This window comes from Grammomys surdaster, unplaced genomic scaffold (assembly GCF_004785775.1).
Source record: "Grammomys surdaster isolate TR1022 unplaced genomic scaffold, NIH_TR_1.0 149, whole genome shotgun sequence".
Taxonomy (NCBI): domain Eukaryota; kingdom Metazoa; phylum Chordata; class Mammalia; order Rodentia; family Muridae; genus Grammomys; species Grammomys surdaster.
Genome location: NW_021604607.1, coordinates 13,651,910 through 13,675,805, shown reverse-complemented (window position 1 = coordinate 13,675,805; position 23,896 = coordinate 13,651,910). Strand labels below are relative to the sequence as shown.

The 23,896-nt window shown below is 44.5% G+C and overlaps 1 protein-coding gene across 1 annotated transcript in view; it reads left to right on the top strand.

Moving 5' to 3' along the window:
* The window catches only part of Galm (galactose mutarotase), a 52,423-nt gene that overhangs the window by 6,007 nt on the left and 22,520 nt on the right, over positions 1-23,896 (top strand). Inside the window, exons 2-4 of the mRNA XM_028765135.1 lie at positions 3,329-3,483; positions 9,587-9,793; positions 13,979-14,060. Of these exons, the coding sequence (XP_028620968.1) occupies positions 3,329-3,483; positions 9,587-9,793; positions 13,979-14,060 (444 nt within the window). The remainder of the gene's footprint in view (positions 1-3,328; positions 3,484-9,586; positions 9,794-13,978; positions 14,061-23,896) is intronic.

Genomic DNA, 23,896 nt, shown 5'->3' with positions numbered 1-23,896 from the left:
TCTCTCTCTCTCTCTCTCTCTCTCTCTCTCTCTCTCTCTCTCTCTCTTTAGTTTTTTTTGGGACAGGGTTTTGTAGCCCTGGCTGGCCTCAAACTCAGAAATCCTCCTGCCTCTGCCTCCCAAGTGCTGGGATTAAAGGCGTGCCCTACCACTGCCCAGCTAAGCCCATTTATCAAGACATATTTTTCATAGCTTCTTCTATACCTTCTATCAGACATGAGCACAAAAATGGCTAGCCCATCGTGGGCCTTTCAGTCCTAAATCTAAGTCACTTTTGTCACAGAGTATGACCAAATATGTTTGGTGTGTTAGTCTCCACTAACTCACCTGTCTTTTGTTATAGGAGTCATCTGTGACTCTTTTTGAGAGTGCAGAAGAAATCACAAATGTACAAATGGCCGAAATGCATAGGAAGCAAAACCAAAAAGAGGTTGTTTGGCTCTTTGGGGCCCTTTCTGGTTAACTCTAGGGGATTTTGAAGCCACAGCTTCTGAAATGGAGGCAGAATGGAGCAGGCAAAGAGATTGCCTCCCATCCATGGTGGTGGTAAGGCCACTCCACCTGAATGACCTCTGCCGTCCTTTTTTTTTTTTTTGGTTTTTTGAGACAGGGTTTCTCTGTGTAGCCCTGGCTGTCCTGGAACTCACTCTGTAGACCAGGCTGGCCTCGAACTCAGAAATTCGCCTGCCTCTGCCTCCCAAGTGATTAAAGGCGTGCGCCACTGCCCAGCCAGACCTGTGCCTTCCAAATATAGTCTTCCCTCAGTACCTGTGAATTTCACCAACCATGTACTGAAAACATTTGGGAGTGATATTATTCCCAGTGCCGTATGTCTATAATCCCATCTCTTCAGACCCAGTGCAGGAAGAGTACCATAAGCCTGGGTTACAGCGTGAAGCCCTGCTTCAGAAAGAAACAAGAAAAGCAATGGCTCAGCAGCTGGGAGCACCTGCTTGTCTTCCAGAGGAACTAAGTTCCGTTTCCAGAGGCCACTTTGGGTGGCTCACAAGTGCTCCTGACTAGCTCCATGAAGTTCTAAGGTCCTCTCTGGCCTACACACACACACACACACACACACACACACACACACACACACACACTCTAAAATAAAATGTAAATACAACAATAATAAAACAAGAAAAGAAAGAATGTTTGGCAGGAGGGGATTGTATTTGTACTAAAGCTGTTTAGACTTTTTCTATTCATTGTCTAACAATACTATAACAATTTATATAGTTTGCATATCTTAGTATTATATGCAAATATAAGAGAATGTGCATAGATTATATGTAAAGGCCTCACTATTCTATATGAGGACGTGAACATCTGCAGGGTTTGATGTCTTAGAAGGATGGGTTCTGAGTAGAGTGAACCCCTGGGATACTGAGGGAAGACTGTAGGTGATGTTATTCTTAAGAGCATGGACTCAGAGTAGGGCGTGGTGACCCATACTAATAATCTACCATTTGGAAAGTAGAAAAAGAAGGTTTACAAGGCCTGGCTAGGCTTTTCTGTAAAATGAGGATAATAAGAGTATCTCCCTTGGTGAAATGTTCCCAGTCTAAGCTGAGTGAAAGGCAGAACCCTCAGAAAGCATCTCAGACTTAGAAATTGTTCAGTAACTGTTAGCAGTGATCTTCAGGGATGAAATGCAGAAGCTTCATGAATTAGCAAGGAACTTGCAGAGCAACAGTTAATGTTTGGCTTGTCCCCAACCAGGTGAGCAGTGGGGCGTTGTGATCTGTAACTGGCCTAATCAGTTCAGGGTTTGTATCCTGAGAGTCTCCTACAACTGTGGGAAAAGAGTTTACACGCTTGAATCCATTCTCTGTGGTGGTAGTTGTACAGTACCTTGGGGAAAGAAAATGAAATTCTTTTGGGGGGAGCTCAAGAGAGGATTACTTTGTGTAGTCCTGACTGTCCTGGGTGGGACTCCCTCTCTGACCTGGTTGCCCTTGAACTCAGATATCCACCCACCTCTGCCTCCTAAGTACTGGGATTAAAGGCTTGGGCCTCCACTGTCCATTAAGACTGGAATTCTTAATGTAAACAACAACAAAAACCTGTCTGCAAAAGATCCTTAATATTTTCTATTCTAAGACCATAAAGAGGTGGGGGTGCTACACTATGCTTATGTTGACAGTCATGATTGCAGTAATGCAGCTTTCCTTTGATGGCACCTGCCTCAAACCCCAGACTTTGTGCTCCTCGGAGGAATGTGGTAGATTCCTCCTGTGGTAGGAGGCTGTGGTAGGAGGCTGTGGTAGGAGGCTGTGTTAGGGAGGGGCAGATTTTTAGACTTCAGATAAATGAAAAGTTGCAAACGAATGTGGGTGGCATAGCTCTCTTTAATGAATATATATGGGGCTAGGGTATAGTTGGGTTGGTAGAATGTTTGCTTAACATGAAAGTTCGGAACTGAACTAGAGTCCTCTGTAGGACAGTATGAATTCTTAAGCAGTGAGACATCCCTCTAGTCCCTAACTGTATGATTCCAAAGAATAAAAAGACATAATTTTCTTTCAAAACTGCATAGAAAGTGTTTGAGGAATGGCTCAGCAGTTAAGAGCATGTGCTGTTATTACAGAGGGCCCAGGTTCAATTCCCAATACCTATATAGCAGCTCAAAACTGTATGTAAGTCTAGTCCCAGGGGATATGATACTTTCTTCAGGCCTCTGGGGCACCAGGCATACATATGATGAATGGACAGACATGCATACAAAATACCAGTGTGTGTGTGTGTGTGTGTGTGTGTGTGTGTATAAAGCATATATACATATGCTTTAGAAATATGTTTAAAGACTTCATAAAAACTGGGTGTAGTGCTTGGTGCACACTTTCAATCCCAGCACTCATGCACATGTGGAGGTCAAAGGACAGATAGGTTGAGTCAATTCCTTCTAAATTGTGGGGCTCTGGAGATTAACTTGGGTGGCCAGGCTTGCATCTCTGGGCAGCAAGAACCTTTACCATCCTACTGGCCCTAAAAGGAAAAAATCCTGTGTAACAATGCCATCTTAAACTGGGTGTGGTGGTAGTGATAATGTCCCTTATGTCCCTAATAGCAACACTAAGAGGCTGAGGTAGGAAGATCTCAAATTTGAGGCCTAGCTGGCCTACATAGCCAAAAAGACAGAGTCTCAAAACAAAAAAGCAAACAAAGTCAACTTCGTTTGCGCTAGGACTCTGAACTACTTATATATCCCTGAAGTTTCCCTCAGAAGAATGTAGGAGGCAGCAGCATGAGCCTCCCTTAATGATGGAAGTTTCTAATCTAATCTAATCTAATCTAATCTAATCTAATCTAATCTGCCCTGTCTGTGCAGGTTACCTCCAGAAGCAGCCATACTTTGGAGCTGTGGTTGGGAGGGTGGCCAACCGAATTGCCAAAGGAAGGTTCACAGTTGATGGGAAAGAATACCACCTGCCCATTAACAGAGAGCCCAACAGTCTCCACGGTGGATTCACAGGGTTTGATAAGGTGAGTTGGGCATGACAAGAGCTCCTCTTGGCATACTTTAAAGTCCCCTCAAGCCGGTATTTGCCAGACCCTAGAGCACTCGTGTGGTGGAGGGTTCCAGGGAAGAGGTGGGTTCCAGGGAAGAGGTTTGTTCCCGTCTTTGACAGCCTTGGGCTCAGGAAGCCAGGCATGGCTTTCATAGTGTCAGTATCAGGGAGCTGGGTTGCAGATCATTCCTGAGACTTACGGCACAGGCACTCACATCCATGTTCTCTAGTCAGTAAAACATACTAAAACCATGTGTGATCACCAAAGGAGAAAGCTCATTCCCCCCCTCCCACCCCACCAAAAACTAGACATCTCCTAGTGGGCTAGCCAGGCCTGCCTACCTGGCCCCAAGCCCTCATTCCTACCTCCACTGTAAGTATTCTTGTCCTCCAAGGCCACCACAAGTGTACCCAATCCTCCTAGTACCTGTCCTCAGTCCCCTTCCCCATGCATAGCGTGTACAACACCGACCTTGTTCCCCTCCCACCGAATTGCTTTGTTCCCCAAAGTTAGCTCAGGTTGTCTCCAGGTTCCCATATCTAGACAAGCACTCCCATTACCTAAGCAGATCTCTGGGAAACAAGGTTGGGAAAGAAAGTGGATCAGGCATATCCTCCGGGATGGGCAGGCCCCTGACTCCTGCTTCCCAGCCCTGCTCTGCATCAGCTCTTTGGCTCTGACCAGTCTCATTCTGAGCTGTGAAGGAGAAAACTTCAGAGGTATTTGGGCTTGGGTTACTTCCTAGACCCTAGCCAGAGAAGATGAGAATTTGGGCGGGAGCCGAAATCCACCGAAAGCTACACTTCTTCTCTGCCTCTAGCCACTACCTCTTCTGTTGAAGGAAGTTGGGTGCTGTTTCCCGACTCCTGTTACCAGCTTCCTGTCTAGGGCCTAGAACCAGATCACACTGTTGGGAAGAGCAGAGGGAGGGGAGAATGTCAGCTCTGCTAGCATGAGGGCTGAGGATCTCTAGAATATTCCAGGTCTGTGAGCAAACCTCAGCCCAGCAGAAGTTGGACCCAGCCTTAGTGGGGACAGGAATCTTCAGAGGAGCCTAAACCCAGCAATTTGGTGTAGCTTGTTCCTCCTTCTGTCCCACTGTATGTGTCTGTGGTACTCACTAGCACATATTTCCTAACAAACACAGACAAAAATGGCTATCTCCATACATCATCTTTTCCTGACAGGACCTCATGTGCCCCATGCTGGCCTTGGCGTGGCTAAGTGGCTGAGAATGATCTTGAGTTTATGATAGTCCATCCTTTAGCTCCCCATTGCTGGAATTGCTACTTTGTTTTGTTTTTTTCCCCTTTCCCTTTTTCCCTCTCCCTCTGGCCTTGCTCTCTCTGGCCCAAAGGTTTTATTTTTCTTCATTATACAGATGGTTGTGAGCCACCATGTGGTTGCTGGGATTTGAACTCAGGACCTCCAGAAGATCAGTCAGTGCTGATCAGTAGTTAACTGCTGAGCCATCTCACCAGCCCTTTGTTTGTTTGTTTGTTTTTAAGATTTTTTAATTATTTATTTGTGTGTTTGTGTGTGTTGTTTGTGTGTGTTGAATGTATGTGAGTACATGTGTGGGTGGGTGCCTAAGGAAGGCCAGAGAGGGTGTTAGGTCCCTGGAACCACAGATACAGACAGTTGTGGGCTGCAAGATATGGGTACTAGAAGCCAAAGTCAGCTTCTGTGCAAGAGCCCCCCCTCCCCACTCGGGCCCCCCCCCCCGCGCACTCTTAGCTGCTGAGCCATCTCTCTAGTCTGGGAATCACCAGTTTTATGTGGTGGTGGGGACTGACCCCAGAGGTTCCTGTATGGTAGGTAGTCATTCAGCCGTCTGAGGCACATCCCCTAAAACTCTGCCTCAGTACCTTTTATATTGGTACAGCTGAGTACACAGAGCAGGTGATTTGTTAAAACAAAGGTCTAAATTAGCCCTCATGTCTAGAGGCTGGAAGTTCCAGGGCAGGATACCAGCCTCTGGCTTTGTTTCAGATGTGCCCTTTGCTTTATCCTAAGGTGGAGAAGGCATCTTAGAATCATTGTGCCCGCTCAGGTCTTCTTCCTCTTATTACAAAACCACCACCCCCCCCACCCACCCCGGGGGCAGGAGTTGCACTAACTACCGCAACCTATCTAATCCTAGCTACCCTTCAGGTCCTCTGCCTCAAATACCCATACTATGAATTTGAGAATCAAGTCTCCAACAGAGGAAAGTTTTGAGCAGCACATTCCAGTCTTAGCAATGGCCTTTAGCGGTGTGAGTCCCTCCTGCACACCAGCAAGGCTAAGAGGCTTGGGTTCCTGGGGCTCCCCAGATGGCCTCTTACATAACAGAGGTGCACAGATGTGAACAGTGTACAGTGGGAAGTGAGTGTGAACAACGGGCTTGGTGGAATTTGAACTCCTGAAGAGCAGGTAGCGTCTGTCCATCTGTGGACATTCAAGAGATGGCTGTGAAGGGGAAGACTTGGCTTCTGTGAAGCCACTGGTGTTGGGGCAGGAAGTTTACTGCAGTAGCAGTAACATTGTGCTAACAAGCAGCAGCACTGAAAGTGATGCTTCACTCTATTTGATTGCAACAATAAATGAATAATTTAGTTTGGAGACATGTGCTTTTTCTATTTATATCAACACTTTAAAAAAAAAAAAAGATGAAAATGGAGTCCTGACAGGACTCGAAATAGTACAAGTAAGACGAAAGATATGAAATTTCTGGAAAATTGGAAACTCTGGGTCAGGAAATTCATTCTGTGGATAGGAATTGCACTTAGCTAAGGATAATAAAAAAATTTTCCACTATGTTCCTTCCTTAAAGGTCAAAACTCTAGGTGGCAAGGCAGTGACATTTTATTTCAAACATTTAACTGTTAAAATTTTCCATTTGGTGACAGGGTTTCTCTGTGTAGCCCTGGCTGTCCTGGAATTCACTCTGTAGACCAGGCTGGCCTCAAACTCAGAAATCTGCCTGCCTCTGCCTCCCAAGTGCTGGGATTAAAGGCGTGCGACACCACTGCCTGGCTTCTTTCTTTCTTTTTCTTCTTTTCTTTTGATTTTTTTTTCTTAAGGTTATACATCTAACAGGCTTCCTTAATTTTTTAAAAAAATTGTACTTATTAGTTTTGTGTCTGTGTGTATCTTGGTGTGTGTGCTCATGTGTGTGATTGTTTACCATTCCTGGGAGTTAATTGGGGTATCATCCGTCTAATCTCCGTGAATTTGTTCTCAATGCCGGTGGCTTTCTCTGTGGGGAACTCAGAGGCCTTCACCCCTGCTGGGCTCCTCTTCCAGTCAAATGCAGTTTGAGTAAGAGCAGAGCCTGCTGGGAGTTAAGCAGACCATTCCTGGCCTCAACGGCTGTTCCTCTGGTCTAATGATACAGTTTAGCTTCAACTATTTAAAAAAAAAAAAAAAAAAACAGAAACCTGGTCAGTTGAAGTACATGCCAGGAGGAAAGAGGGAGAGGCAGTAAAGAGGTTACAAGTTCTAGGCCATTCTAAATTTAACCTATATATAGCCTGCACCTTTCAAAAAGGGATCTTTAGGTTCAGGGGTTAAGAGTACTTGCTGCAGCAGGTAGAATGATGAACACCTTTGATCCAAACACTTTGGAGGCAGAGGCAGTCAGCTCTCTGTGAGTTTGAGGGCAAGCCTGGTCTACAGGGACAGTTCCAGGATAGCCAGAGCTAAAAAGAGAAACCCTGTCTTAAAAAAAAAAAAAAAAAATGTACTTGCTCTTTCATGTTCCATCCCCTGCTTTACATAAGGTGGCTCACGGCTTCCTTTAACTCTGGCTCCAGGAAATCTGATTCCCTCTTCTTATCTCTACAGGGTACAGGGGTGTGTGTGTGTGTGTGTGTGTGTGTGTGTGTGTGTGTGTGTGTGTGTGTAAGTCCCACCCAGATACACATACATTTTTTTTAATTAAAATATTTGTAAATGTAAATTTAAGCAAACATGTTTGCTGGAAATAGGACCTGGAGCAGGGTGGGCAGCTGGACTTGCCTGTGAGCCCTCGCTCTGGCACACATAATGTGCTTGATTTTTAGAAAGTTCAGGTTCACCTCCCTGTAAACCATGAAGTATTCTAGGCTTCTCTTCTTTCCTACAACATGGTAGAAGCAGACAACTTGACACTGAACTCAATACTGAGCTAACAAAAATAGTGGGAGCTTCGAGAAATGACCGGGTGCTCAACTGTTGATCCACACGGGGTCGGACCAAATACTTAGGTTGACTTACGTAAAATAGATTAACAACTTAGGAACACTCAAAATTGAAGTTCTCCCGTTTCCGTGCAGCCCTTTACCAGTTATTCTCAGCGCCATAGAAGACATTCTGCCCAACTCATTCTGATATTCGTAGGATACGGGAGCAGGCAGCAGGGGCTGGCTCAAATCCGTTGTTGCTGTCCAGGCGACCTGAGGTGGAAGTTTGTCCATTTGAGGAGCTTCTTTTTCCTTTTTCTTTTTTCTTTTTTTCCTGAGGCAAGGTCTCTTTGTGTGTATCCCTGGATGTCCTGGAACTATATAGACCAGGCTGGCCTCAAATTGTGTCTATGTTTTCCTTTGTTTCCTTGTTCACCTGCCTCTGCCTTCCACTGCCTCCCACGTGCTGGGATTAAAGTCGCATGCCAACACAGCCCAGCTTTTTTTTCTTGTGTTAAAATGACACTGTCTGTAACAACAGACTCCCCCTTTATATCTGGGCTCCAGTTCTCTGGTCATTTGATAATGGTGCCCCCGAAAGTATACTCTTAGACAAAAAGACAGCCCCTGTGAAGCAGCCACCTGGGTGCGGCTAATAATGGGCACTCAGTAAATATTGCATTTCTCTTTAGTAGATGCATGAGCTTTGGACTCCGGGGCAAAGCTGAGAGGCTCTATTGTGAACCCAGGATTCTCATTTCTATTTGCAAAAGTTCTTCTGGAGAACTTCACCTTACTCCCTACAGTTCTTAGAGTTGTGTTTGCTTTTTTTTTTTAAACAAACAAACAAAAACAAAAAACAAACAAAAAACAAAAGACTCCATTAGGATAAGTTTTTCAGTACCTCTATTTCAGGAAAAGATTGGTGGCTGAAGCAACATACTGAACTAAGGACACCCTGGTCCCTAAATCAGAACTCCTGACTTGTGGCTTGGAATTCTTCCAAATGGAATAGATGTGCTGTTTGCTTTAACCCCTGCCCAGTGAGCATGGCCAACCTCAGAGTACGATGAATATTTACAAAGGGGCTGCAGTATAGCTCTGTAGGAGAGTACCTGCCTAGCATGTGCAAGGCCCTGGGTTCCAACACCAAAATAATAATAGTAAGAATTAAATGTCTATGTATAGTACCGAATAGAAAGGGGTTGATTACATTTTTGTTTTTGAAGATAGTATCTCATGTAGCCCAGGCTGGTCTTGAACTCCAGAAGAGCTGAGTGTGGCCTTGGCCTTCCATGCATTGAGGTTGTAGTCATCCATTACCATGCCAGGATTTATGTGGTTTTAGAAATTGAACACAGAGTTTTATGCATGCTGGGCAAGCACTCGACCACTCTACACATGGAGCTACATTCTTGACCCCAAGGTTATCTTTAAATATCACAAGTAGGTTTTGATGTCTTATATTTGTCAGACTGAAACACATCAAAGCCAGGCAGTGTTGGTTCACACCTTTAATCCCAGCAGTCCAGAGTGGATCTCTGCCATCAAGGCCAGCCTGGTCTACAGAGTGAGTTCCAGGACAGCCAGAGCTTCAGAGAGAAACCCTGTGTCAAAAAAACAGAAAGGAAGATAAAAAACAAACAAACAAACAAACAAACAAAAAACCACAAGGAAAACATAGACACATAAATATAAAGTTAGGAGAAGAAAACAGAGGAAATGCAAGTCGATAAAGAGGAAAGTGTTTTCTCCAAAGCCTTCCTTTCATGTATAACATAGTTCTAGGTGAGATAAGCTCCAGGTTATTATTCAGAAGCCTTTATTTCTTTATAATCAGGCCCCTTTCCAGACTCTGCTCTTTAAAAATTGAAATGCAGCACTTCAATGGGGACTCCAGTGACCGAGCATGTCCAAACATTTCTTCCTAGGTCCTCTGGACCCCGCAGGTGTTGCCCAATGGTGTCCAGTTCTCTCGAGTCAGTCCAGATGGTGAGGAAGGCTACCCTGGAGAGTTGAAAGTATGGGTGACATATATCCTGGATGGTGGAGAGCTTGTAATCAACTACAGAGCACAGGCCAGCCAGACCACTCCAGTTAATCTGACCAACCATTCTTATTTCAACCTAGCAGGCCAGGTAAGTGGACTCACTTCTTCTCTCCTGCTGTAACCGGAGTGCTAGAGCGATGACCAAGGGTGTGGCTGGAGAGACCAGCCCATCTTGGAGATGAACCTATGCTCTTGGTGATCAAAAGGGCCCAGCAGAGTATCTGGCTTTAAATAAATGCTCAGTAAAATGGAAGTCATGGAGGAGGAGGGAGTGAAATGTCATCCTGCCAAGGGAAGCAGCCATCTCCCTGTGATGCTGACAAGTGACGAGTGTTTTCACGAATTCCCTTTCATCTTGTTGACATTAGGTCTCCTTGTTCTTCTGCTCTCTCCGGAATTACTTTCATCTGGGTTCCGTCCTTAAATGTGAGAAATGAGCTTCTTTGCCTCAGCCCCTCTAAAAATGCCTCAGGTAGTGTGTGTGCTCCGGCTGTGTGTCCCAGCCTCTCCCAGGACTTCTGGTTGTCAGTCCTATCCTGTGTGGTAGGAACAGTGGACAGGGGACTGGGCATGCAGTTAGGACCCCTGGGTTTTTAGATTATGAGACATGGCCTCAGTTTAATAATAGTAACTAACTTTGTTGGCAGCTTTTTGAAGTTGCTGGTGAAAACATTGAAACCATCCTAGGTGCAGGACCCTGAGCAATATCTGAGCGTTGTGTAGAACCAGTGGTATTCCCTTCCTTCAGTAGCAACTCCCTGCAAAGCCACGTCATAGCCTCCTAATTGTTTAGCCTTTTAAAAAACTTGCCCCATGGTTCAATAAAATGTGGAGCTCAACTGCAGTTTCTATCTCTGACTTCCTCCTCATCTTAAGAAATCAGCTTATCTGATTACTTCAACCACATTGGCACGATCTCCCACAAGCAGGTGGCCTAGGCCAGCTGGCGATCGCTTCCATTTTCACCCTTTATTGGGTTTTGCTGCTAGTTTACTGGTGGTAGTTTCTGGAGGTAAGCAGGTAATTGGTTCTTACAGTATCTCCAAAGTTCAGAATAACAAAGATGACTCTTTTTCATCTTTGATTTTCTTTACTTTTCTTTCTTTCTTTTTTTTTTTTTTTTTTTCGAGACAGGGTTTCTCTGTGTAGCCCTGGCTGTCCTGGAACTCACTCTGTAGACCAGGCTGGCCTTGAACTCAGAAATCCACCTGCCTCTGCCTCCCAAGTGCTGGGATTAAAGGCGTGCACCACCACTGCCCGGCTCATCTTTGATTTTCATCAACCAGTTCTTCTTGGTTGTTTTTTTGTTTGTTAGTTTTGTTTGTTTGTTTTTGTTTTCCAGGAGGGTCTCATTTCATAGCCTGGGCTGGTCTGGAACTCACAGCCATCTTCCTGCCTCAGGTTCTCAAATGCTGGGATTACAGGTGTGAGCTGCTGTGCCCATCTTCTAAATTTAATACATAGAAGTTTCTATTTATTTATTTCTGTTTTCAATGTTGGGGGTCCTCAGGTGGGGGTGGGGAATCGTGTCTCTCAAAGAATGGAAAAGGTATGAAGACTGCAGGTAGTTTTTGCTTCTCTATCCAAGCCTGTGCCTACTGCAAAACTCAGGGAACATGTTGTCTATTGAGACTTTAGCTAAAGAGCCATGAAAGCACACCAGGGAGGGCTTGAGATGGAAAGCAAGCAGCGTGCTTCTGGTGTGACGAGATAGATGTGCCGTCAAGGGCCCATTTTCTTCCATTTATCTGTTTTCCTTCTGTCTTGGTTACTTGTTATTATTGTGAAAAGATGCCATGACCACGGCAACTTATAGAAGAAAGAGTCTGTTGAGGGAACAGTCTCAGAAGGTGAGTCTGTGACCATCATGACTGGGCGCGTGGCAGAAGGCATGTAGTCACGGCGCTGACTCACCAGCAAGAAGGGAGAGAGACCTAACTGGGAACGGTTATGGCTTTGGAAACCTCAAAGCCCGCCTCCAGTACTAACACCCCTCCAACAAGGCCGCACCTCCTAATCCTTCCCAAATAGGTCTACCAACTCCAAGAATTCAAGTATATGTGTCTGTGTGGGCCATTCTCATTTAAAGCACCACCTCTTCCTTGGTGGTTGGGCTTTTTGTCTTCAGACTTTTCCCTTGTGGTCACAGAATGGCTGCTGTAGCTCCAGGAGTCTCATCTTCACATATGCATCTCCACAGATACACAGAAACAGGACTTCTTCCCTTCTGTGTCTGTACTATCCCTTTTCTAATAATTAATAGGGCATTATTTTAGGAGCATCCCACAGGCTTTGCTTCACTTTCATCAGCCAAAACTGTGACCCATGCTCTATCTAACCCAACTGCCCTCAAGGAGATTCCTACAGAACAGTTGCCTTCAGAGGCTGGGGAAGGCTCCTCTTCCCTGGATATGTGAACTAGCCTGCAAGTCTGGATTCTTCCAGAAGAAAGGGAGATGAGGAGGAGGAGTTACTGTGACTCTTGAGTAGAAATCTGTTGTCTCTTACCTCCTGCAAGAGTCGTTAGGAGCTGAATTAGGCAGGAGTTGTGTTGATACACCAGAAGTTCTTTAAGGCCCATGCTAGTCATAATGGAGCAAGCGTGCAGACTGTATACTTACAACAAGCAACAGTCAAGGGAAATTACCAGGAAAAAAAGACAACAACAACAACACTGAATTTAGAGCTCAGTCTCAAGGTCTGTGTGGGAGCCAGTGTTCCGTGTGGGACCCAGTGTTCCGTGTGGGAGCCAGTGTTCTGTGTGGGAGCCAGTGTTCCATGTGGGAGCCAGTGTTCTGTGTGGGAGCCAGTGTTCCATGTGGGAGCCAGTGTTCTGTGTGGGAGCCAGTGTTCCGTGTGGGAGCCAGTGTTCCATGTGGGAGCCAGTGTTCCGTGTGGGAGCCAGTGTTTCGTGTGGGAGCCAGTGTTTCGTGACAAGTTTTCATCAGCATGGGAAGGAAGTGAATCTGACAGTAATCTTCCACCAGTGTAGACCACTGCATTTTCCAGACCAGAAGACACAGAAAATATGCTTCCTTCTCTTCAATGAAGAAATGTCTGGGCTGTTCAGAGAACAGGTTCTTTCCCGATACACATTGCCTCTCCTTGCCCTTCTTAGTACCTCAGACACATCCATCTATTGGCTGTGTGGTTTTCATGTTGGTTTTCTTCCTGCCTTAGTGCTTAAAAAAATTTTTTTTGAACGAATAAAAGAAAGACTGTTTTTTAACAGTCACAGAAATTTCTCAGCAGCTTCCTTCCTATTGTGAAAGCAGTGGGCATAGGTGCTCATCTACAGGAGAGCTGTGTAAAGTCTGTGCCACAGCCTACAGCACAGAGGACCAAGTCGCTGGTAACTCAGGCACATTCAAGACCATTGTGCCATAGAGTAGATAGAAGCCAAAACTGTTCTGATTATAAATTATAAATATTTATCTCTTATGAAGGAGTGGCAGCTGGGAAGCATGCTCCTGGAAAAGGAGAGTAAAGATCTGGACTCAGGCTAGCCGGGGGAGTCTGGAGAGCTGTATGCTAAGTCACTGTTTTTTTTGTTGTTGTTGTTGTTGTTGTTTTAATTTTTTATTTATTTTATGTAATTTGAGTACACTGTGGCTGTCTTCAGACACACCAGAAGAGGGCATCAGATCTCATTACAGATGGTTGTGAGCCACCATGTGGTTGAACTCAGGACCTCTGGAAGAGCAGCCAGTGCTCTTAACCGCTGAGCCATCTCACCAGCCCTTAGTCACTGTTTTTGTGTTGAAAATTGTATTTATTTACGTGTACATATAAATACACACATGCTTGCCGTGGATCACGGATGGAGCTCTGAGGACAGCTTATGGGAGTCAGTTCTCTCCTTCTACCTGGTGGGTCCTCGGGACGGGCTTGGCAACACGTTCCTTTACCCTCTGAGCCACGTCGATCATCCTACGATTACACTTGACAGTTTCTTCCAAATTTGTCAATAGCTATATAGAGGTTTTCTCTACCTACCTTTAAGTGACTTAATTCTATTGGTCAGCTGTCAATGCTTGAAGACACTTTTGCAGAAGATAGAAAGTGAATATGTAAAATAAAACCCAGTAGCTGGGTGTGGTACACATTTTTAATCCCAGTACTCAGAAGGCAGAGTCAGGTGGAGCTCTGTGGATTTGAGGTCTACATAGTGAGTTCCAAAACATCAGGACTACTTCGAGAGACCCTTTCTCAACCCTCATCCCCCCCAAAAAGACATAAGCAGTATATCTTCTTTTTCTCTTTTCCTACCCAGGGCTCCCCAAATATATATGACCATGAAGTCACCATTGCAGCGGATGCATATTTGCCTGTGGATGAGACTCTGATTCCAACAGGTCAGTGGATTTACACTATCGTGTCGTGTAGAACCATGGTCCTCAGCCTCAGAAAGGTTGTCACTGTACGAACCATTTTCGTGTTGATCTTTGCTAGGTGAAGTTCTGATAAAAGTGATAGTTTAGTTAACTAACATGCTAATGTCAGTCTTCTCAGTTCCGATATTTGTAACACGTTTATACAAGAAGTTAACGGTAAGGGGAATTGATGAAAGGTATAACACAGATACATTAGTTTTTACCCACATTGCTGTAAATCTGAAATTCTTTCAAAACTTCAAAGTGAAAAAAATCGTATGAGAAATGGCTTTACTTTTACCAGACAGTGGGTCTTACATTAGGAAAGGGGTGTGTGTGTGTGTCTGTGTGTGTGTGTCTGTGTGTCTGTGTCTCTATGTGTGTGTGTATGTATGTGTGTATGTGTGTATGTATTCTGTGTGTGTGTGTGTGTGTGTGTATTCTTTACACAGTGTGTTTGTATTACTCTTGCAAATTTAAAGTATATGGGCCTACATACTGAACAGCATTAGCAGCAGGAATTAGATAGGGGGTGGGAATTTCATAAATATAGTGGCTATAAAATTAACTGGAGGCTGTACATGGGGCACACACATTTGATCTCAGGACTCAGAAAGTAGAGGCAGGGAGATCTCTGTGTTACAGGCCAGCCAGGGCTTCATAGTGAGGCTCCTTGTCTCACTCAACACAAACAAACCCAAAACCTAATCTCGGAAAGATACTTGTAGAACTTCCATGTCTCCTTGTGAATTCCACCTGTTTCATTTTCTGATCTCTGAAAAACATAACTTTTCATTTTCCTTCTCTCCCCTGCCCCATTATACTTGTCAAAGCCTGATCATGGTTTCTCTGGCACTCTGAGCATTCTGTCTCTGAAGCCCCCCATCCCACCTGCTGTACAGCTGTCAACCAGCGTTATGAAAAGTGTGGCTTTTTCTTATCCTAGTCTTCCTTTTTAAAAATGATTTATTTATTCATTCTTATTCTATGTATATCTGTGTTTTGCCTATATGTATGTCTGTCTTGAGGTGTCAGATTCCCCTGGAGCTAGAGTTACAAACAGTTGTGACCTGCCATGTGGGGTGCCAGGATTTGAACCTGGATCCTCTGGAAGAGCAACCAGTGCTCTTAACCACTGAGCCATCTCTGCAGCCTGTTCATCCTCTTCTTCCTGGCAACTGCCAAGACTTACAGCTTGCCTACCCTATTGTTTTTCTCTCAAATTTGAATAAAACGATCCCTAAGTTTAAAAAATAATAGCCAGGCAGTGGTGGCTAGTGGAGCACACCTTTAATCCCGGCACTCAGGAGGCAGAGGCTTCTGGGAGGTTGAGGCCAGCCTGGTCTATAGAGCAAGTTCCAGGACAGCCAAAGCTATACAGAGAAATCCTGTCTCAAAACCAGTATAAATAAATAAATGTAAAAAAAATTAAATGGAATAATTTTGAGAAGTTGAAATAAATGGACTAAAATTTTTGGCGTCTCAGCTTTGAATGTTATCCTGGTTGCTAAGCTGGGTTTAAAGGCTTTTCTGTTTATCCCACTAATGTGTCATCTCCTGATATTTATGTGACTCAATAGATGACCAGGAATAAGCTGGCCCATCTTGTCCTAGATGCAGAATTATTGCTTTACAACATCAGAGCAGTGGCTTCTGTTTGTGACTGATAAGGGAGAAGGTAAACTAAGTAGCTTATAAATGCTTCATATGGAACAGATGTATTTATCTGAGCACATTCGTGAGTCATCTTATGAATCCTGTTGGGTTTTAATCTAATGAAAATCACACAAGTGCACATCTGGTGTTTGAAATGTGTCATGATTGGGAGGGGCGGAGCATAGTGGAGCCTAGCTTGGAGTGTAATGGAATACATAAACCTCTCCTCTGCCTCGATTCTGCACCGCAAATGCCACAGGGATGAGATTCTGCATCTTGTATTAATATTGAAATCCTGTTGAGGGGAGCTAAGAGTTCTGGATTCTGGGAGCAGGAGACTGCCCCAGTCTTTACTTTGTTCTGTTTATCTCTTGTGTAACCTTGACTGGCCTGGAACTGTGTAGGAATTGCCTTGGCTTCCTGGTCGGGAGTTGCAGGCATGCGCCACCACACCCAGCTTGCTTTCTTCTTAACCACGCAACGGCCTTCTGGGTGTGAGCAGTGCTTTAACATTTAACCCTACAGATTCCCATTTCCTCTTTTGCAAATAAGCAGAAAATAGGCAGTTTAAGATATGCTTGGCTACTTCAAGACAGTATCTCAAAACAGAACAAACAAAAAAGCAGTGGGGGTTGGAGGGGTGGATAGAGGTTTATGAGGAGGGGGCATATGCGGGAGGGCTAGAGAGATGGCTCAGAAGTGAAAAGTCCAGTTCCTGGCAACCACATTGGGCAGCTCACAGAGAATCTGAATCATAGAAAATCACAGCCAAAACACAAGCTCCAGAGAATCTGCAGCCTCTGGCCTCCGGTCTCTACTGGTACACACACTCATGTGCACTAACCCCAAACACACATGCATAATTTACAATACGGTAAAAATATTTTAAGAGAATTTGGATACCTATACAAAGTATCCAAGCTTTTCTTTTTTCAAGTTAGAAGACCCATAAAGCACAGTTTTGCAATCAAGAGTGTTGTTCAAGCCGGGCAGTGGTGGCGCACGCCTTTAATCCCAGCACTTGGGTGGCAGAGGCAGGGGGATTTCTGAGGTCAAGGCCAGCCTCGTCTACAGAGTGAGTTCCAGGACAGCCAGAGCTATACAGAGAAACCCTGTCTCAAAAAGCAAAAAAAAAAAAACAACAAAAACAAAAACAAACAAACAAAAAAAACAAAAAAAAGAGTGTTGTTCACTCTTCCTGTCTGAGTTTTTTGTTGTTGTTTTGGTTTGTTTGGTTTGTTTAGTTTTGGTTTCTGAGGCAGGATTTTCTGTATATCCTGGCTGTCCTGGACCTACTCTGTGAACCCGGTTTCTTGTCTGAATTTGATTCCCACTTCCACGTTACCCAGCTCACAAGTGCCTGTAACTCCAGCTCAGAGAATCTATCAGCATCTTCTGGCCTCCTTGAAGGTAGCTGCATGTGTACATACACATGTATGAATGCATACATGCACAAATAAATGATAAAAGTAAATCTCTCTTTAAACAAAACAAACTGAGAATGTGTATGTTAAGTAGTTCTCCCTGCCATGGGCTCCATTCCAGGGCCCTGTATGGATACCACAATTTTCATCTGCTTAAGTCCCTTATATAAAATGGCATAGTGTTTGCAAACACCCTACCTACATCCTCCCTTAGAACTTGTTTGTTTGGTCTAAGATAGAATATCACAATGTAGTCCAGGATGGGATGGAACTTACTATGTAGCCCACAGTGGCCTTGAATTCGAAATCCTCCTGTATCAGCATCTTGGTGCTGGGACTACAGGTATGTATCACCATGCTCAGCCCCCGCTTTCTACTTATTTACATTATCTCTGGATTACTTAGCATGTATCTATCGTATTACAGATGCTGTGTTGTAGGATTGTGGTCTTGTGTCTGCTCTGCCACAGGGCGTGGCTGCTTGAGATAGAACTCAGGGAGTTTGACTACCCACGGTGCGGTGCGGTGCCACAGGGGTGTTGGGCTGCAGGGAAGTGACCAGGTACTGCCTTGGGGGTGGGAAAGGTGTGGGCTTGGTGGCAGTTGTGGCTGGAAGTGCAGAGAAGCCTTCTATGGGAGATGGCTTCTTCGTGGCTCCCCTTAGCAGATCTTGATGAAATGAGACACTCTGTGGTTCTAAACCGTTGATTGTCATGGCAGGAAGTGGATTCATAAAATCATACCCCCCTTCTCAGGGTAGACCTGAGATAAAATACCTTTTGCTGGGAGGAATGTCTGGAAAGGGAAGCTTATTGGCTAAACCCTGTGGGCCTCTAGGTACCTCATTAGCATGGAGGACTCTGTTTTGGGCCTATGTGACTGTGATCCTGTGGTCCCGTGGTCCTGTGGTGGTGTCTCTTTTCCTATTGTCTTGGTCTGAGATGTTAGGGATGCCTCATCTACGTGTGGAAGGGCTTGGGGCATTGCCCCATGTGATTGATGGCCACAAATCTCTCAATGGGAGCTGTGGCTAAGTGACAGGGGCCTGGTGCTAGGAGCAGGTGAAGCTCCCACTGTCCCTTCAGGGTCTCCGGGGTGTCTAGCCTTTAGCTCGACCTTATCATGCTTCCTCTCACTGCCCACCACCCTGCCCTGTGTGAATAGCTATTGTACTGTGCTGCTTAGGAAGAATTAAAGGAGAAATCTATATGTGCCCAGTACAAATCTAATATCTTTTTCTAAAATATTTAGCTTTTTGTGGGGTTGAATTCACAAATACCAATTCTGATATTTATCGATGTAAGGACCAACTGTATCTTCATGAGAACTTTTTAAAACCTAATTTGAATAATAATGAAGAGAGATAAATACACTACATTTTTCAAAACAAGAAAACACCTAGCTATTATTTATAATCACTGTCATTTCGTATAAGATTGTGTGTGTGTGTGTGTGTGTGTTTATTCTGGGTCTTGAACCCAAGTACCTCATGCAAGCAAAGCAAGCATAGTCCTATATGCTACATCCCCAAACTAAGGAAAAAAAAAAAAAACTTTAATCCCCATAGAGGTAAGAAATCTTCAATTTCAAAACAAAGAACACTTAGCTTTAAATTTTTATAATGTTTATTTATTTTGTGTGTATATGTGGGGTGTGAGTGTGCAGGCGTTGCAGGTGGGTGCATAGGTACCATAGTAGGAGGGTGGAGGTCAGAAGATAACTTTCAGTTGTGTCTTTCCACCATCTGAGTCCTGGGAATTGAACTCAGGCTGTCAGGCTTGGCAGGAAGTACTTTTAAAGAGTTATGATGGCAGATTGACTCAGTGCCTCTCAGTTTACTGTATACCAATGAGTCGGTTACTGAAAGCTCATAACAGGACCGAGTTATGGGTCTGGAAGGCCACTTGAAGCCCTTCCTTTCCGTGGCTCGGTGAAGATGCAAGTGTTCAACCCCTGATCCATTAGTCTTCAGATCCATTAGGACGCCAGCAGAGCTCACAATTCACGGTTTTCTCCCATCTATCCATTTGTTCATAGTAAATGTTACCACTGTTCCCCATAACATGCAAACACATGCTTTCGATTCTTTTGGAAGCTTCTCTAAAAGTGGGTACCAACTACTCTTGCTTTGTATCACGGTGTGGAAGAATCCATATGCCTGGCCCAGTTACTATAAAGAACACAGGAGCTCCTACAGAGGAACCCAAGACTTCCTCTAACTTTTGTAGATTTGTTTGTGTGTACCAGTGTTCGTTTGTATCTATGTTTGTGCGACATGTGTGTACCTGATGCCTGAGGAGGTCAGAAGAGGGCATTAGATTGTGAGCCACCATGGATGCTAGGAACTGAACCTGGGTCCTCTGCAAGAGTAGTAAGTGCCTTTAACTGCTAAGCCAGCTCTCTGGTCTCCATGACTCTTAACATAAACAAAGCTCTATAGCAGATGACTTAATTCTAAAACCTGCCCAGAGGGCCCACCTATCATTCCATCATCCAGAAATCATCCACATCTCCTGTACTGGGAGGACCAGCAGTTAGCCATCTAGAAGAAAGGGCAAAACAATTATCTATGAATATGGAAGATGCCAGGATGGCATCCGCATACTTTGTTAGGGAGTGGGGGAGGTAGGTGAAGATGAGCAGCCTGAGGAGCACAGGAAGCATCAGGACCAGCCCTAAAGAAGTGCCGTGTTCTAGAAGCACCAACACTGTACCAGGTGCTGTGTGCCCTAGAGAAGTTACCTGGGCCCATGTCAGATTTGCACTGAGCTCAGTGCAACTTCAAGCCCTGGATTCACTCTGAAGGAGCTCAAGGTGAATCCATGCAAGAGCAGACTCACAGATACCCGAGTCCAGCTTCAAAGTTCCAGGCCTGGGGATTAATGTGCAGTAGCAAGGCATTGTAGTGTTTTGTTGTCAACAGCTGCTGCTGTTGTTTTGGTTTAGTTTGTTTTGGTTTGGGGGATCTTTTTGGTTTTGGTTGTTGGAGATGGGGGTTTCTCTGTGTAGCCCTGGCCATCCTGGAACTTGCTCTGTAGACCTGGCTGGCCTTTAATTCAGAGATCCGCCTGCCTCTGCCTCCCGAGTCTTTGGTTATGAATATCTTTTACTCCATAAATTATTTATTTTGCTCACCCTCCATATCTTCTCATTTCTACCTTAAATCCTTGCTTGTATGTTTATTTTTCAAATCTCTCTTTCTAGGCCAGTGTTAATTTCACTTGCAGCTAAGAGATAGGAAGATTTCTATTTCCATCACTGTAGAGGAGATAAACCCAGGATCAAGTACTCCTTAGCTGATAACCAAGCTGTGTCTGAAAAAGTGGCTAATGCAGAAGAATCAATAGTTGAATAGGGTTTTGAGAGATGTTAAGGCAATATTTTAACCATGAAGCTTTTATTGAATTATATGCGTTTTTTGAATTTTGTGGGTTTGTCTCAGGTATTTAATCTAATTATAATTTTTTAAAAGATTTTTTTGTTTTGTTTTGTTTTTTTGAGACAGGGTTTCTCTGTATAGCCCTGGCTGTCCTGGAACTCACTCTGTAGACCAGGCTGGCCTCGAACTCAGAAATCCACCTGCCTCTGCCTCCCGAGTGCTGGGATTAAAGGTGTGTGCCACCACCACCCGGCCAAAAGATTTTTTTTTAAAATTTTCATTTTTACTTATTATTTCTAGACAAAGTTTCTTTGTGTAGCTTTGGCTGTCCTGGAACTCACTATGTAGATCAGGCTAGCTTCAAACTCAAGAGATCCATCTGCTTCTGCCTCCCAAGTGCTAGAATAAAGGCGTGTGCCATCACCACCTGGCTCTTGTCATTACAATTTTTAATTATTATTATTTGTGTGTGTGTGTGTGTGTGTGTGTGTGTGTGCTGTCAGAGTCACAGAAGGTTGTGAGCTACCTGATAATTATGCTGGGAACTGACTGTGGGTCATCTGGAAGGGCAGCTATCTCTGGGAGCCATCTCTGCAGCCTCTGATTATAATGTCTATGGTTTCAATTGCTCAACCACAGGTCAACTCTCAATGGGTTCTACGGGGTCCTGTCTAACATGCAAGACAGTACCCACCACGGTCGTTCCCTTTTGTGGCTAGTAGTTTATACTTATATTTATGTTTCAACTCTTCATCTAACCTGTAACTGTTTTGAAGGGAGATGTTTATGCAGATCTAAACTTTAGGGGTGCTTTCACTCTGGTTAGACATAGTAAAAAAATTTTCAGATGATGGGAGAGCTCGTGTTTGTGGGGGAGTTCTGTTCTCTGTATGTTTCCTGCTTTCTCACTGGGCGGCTGTTGCATAGAATGGGACACTGTGGTGTACAGGGACTGAGGCAAGTGTGACAGGAAGTGTAGCAGGTAATATTTAGAAAGCGGTGTCCAGTCCGGCTGATCCCGGGCAGCCGCCGTGTTCCCGCTGCTCCTCGGCTCTGACCCGGGCTCCGGCGAGCTAGATGCGCAGGCCCTGACACCCACTAGACGACAGCGTGGTGGCTGGCTCTGCCAATCCACCACGCTGTCCACAATACTCGGCTGAGCCCAGACCATTCCAGCTATGCCACTGCACCCAGTAAAATAAAGTCTTAATGCTTAAAGATTATCCAGTAGATTTATATATTTGGAAATGCTCAGTTAACAAGATGCCCTCACAATTACAATTGTTGCCCAGTTACCTAACCTAGATATTATAACTACCTTAGACTGCTAGAGACACGCCTACATCCGCAGCCATTTCTCTTCTCCGCCCCTTCCTCACTCCACCTACCTTTCATACTGCCCAATGACCGAGCTTTATTGCAAATGTAGCAGGAAAATATCCCACTACAACGAGAGATGACTCCCTGTACATTCCAAGCTCCCACGTAAACCTGTACCCAGGCACCCTCAGGACCCCTACTTTACTCCTTTTGGCAATTGTAGGGGACATAAAAAATGCTTTCAGCCCTTTTTGTTCAATAAAGCATAGAAGGCAACAGCCTATGGGGTCTGGCTTCTCCATCCTCTCCTTTGTCCCGTCCTATATGGAGAGGTGCTCCTTGTTCCCAAATCTCTGCAACAGTAGGGACACACGCAGCCTTCACTGGGGCCCAACAAGATGATTTAAAGTCACCCTTACTTTCTCCATAGGAAATTGTTACCAGCTGGAGTTTTATAACACAAACAAGGAATATCTCTTATGTGTTTACTGTTCATCTACAAGACTCTGGCATCTTTGCTTTATTTATTTTTTATAAATCAATAAAAACCAAGGCAGGTGGTAGTGGCATACATCTTTAATCCCAGCACTTGGGAGGCTAAAGCAGAAGGATCGCTTGAAATCAAGAGTTCAAGATCAGCCTAGACAACATAGACCCCGGGTCAAAAGAGAGGAAGGAAAAAAAAGAAGGAAAAGAGCATACATTAAATACGACAAATACTTTGAATAAAGCCCATTGCCTAGCTGTCAGAGCCATGCCACAGGATGACATGTTTGGCCCTTCTGAACTCAAAGCCAATGGTCGTGACAGGCTCTTTCTTGCACCTTGGCATGCAGCCCTTGCAGAAGGCGTCTGTGAGGCTGAGAGCTCCTTTCTGCACACAGCACGGGCGAGCAATCAATTGCATGTTGGCAATTATCCTTGCTGTTTCCCCAGAGCAATTGTTTTTAGCTTCTTAAAACAAACAAACCCCAAACCCTTGCTGCTCATGAAACATTTTCTCTGCTAGGACATTGGGAGTCTGCTTTCTTCAGGGCATCATATATCCTCTGGAGTGTGTTGCTTTGTTTACTGTAGTCAGATCTAGCCCTGAAATAAAACTCCTAGAGGCCATTTACAAGAAAGGACAGATAGTAGTAACAATGTTCAAAATAGCCAGACAGTGGTAGCATGGGCCTTTAATCCCAGCACTCAGGAGGCAGAGGCAAGTGGATCTCTGAGTTTGAGGCCAGAATGCTCTACAGAGTGAGTTCCAGGACAGCCAGAGCTGTCTCAAAAACCCCAAAACAAGCAAACAAAAACCTAATGTCCAAACTAGAGAAAACTTTCATATCAGACTTTTTTTCATGTTTATGTGTGTGTGTGATGTGCACACATGTCTGTATACATGTTCTTAGCACGCTAACACACATGCATGAGGAAGACTTAAGTTGATGTCTTATTTATGACTAAGGCACAGTCTCTCAATCAAACCTAGAGCTTACAGATTATGCTAGTCACCCTAGCCAGCTCTCACAGAGGATCTTCTGTCTCCTTCCAAGGCTGGAATTTCAGGGAAGCTACCTCCTCTAGCCAGCATTTACACAGGTCTAAGGGTACAGACATGGGTTCTCACACTTGTGTAGAAAGCCCTTTAAGTACTGAACCATCTTCCTGACTCCAGTATCTGAATTTTGTTGGGTATTCCACTTTAGCACCTGATTCTCGTGCTCTGTCCCCCAACAAGAGAAAACTGGTACCCTACTCAGGAAGCAAGCTAGCTCACTGTTGAGCATGTAAGAGTATATATAACCCAGAGATGAATTGGTTCCCAGAGTTGGAAATCCTGGTTCACACCCTTTTGCCTTGCAGAATACAGGGAATAGGAGGTGACGTCACCATGTGCCACTGTTTAGTTTTGCTGTTTTGTATCTGTAGTAGTATATGAGGAGTTAAGAAAGCAGAAATAAATGCTTTGGACTGCTCATCTTCTTACAGTAGCATTAGGGGGTTTTGTTTGTTTTGTAAGTTTAAAATTTCTCTCCTTAAGAAAATATACC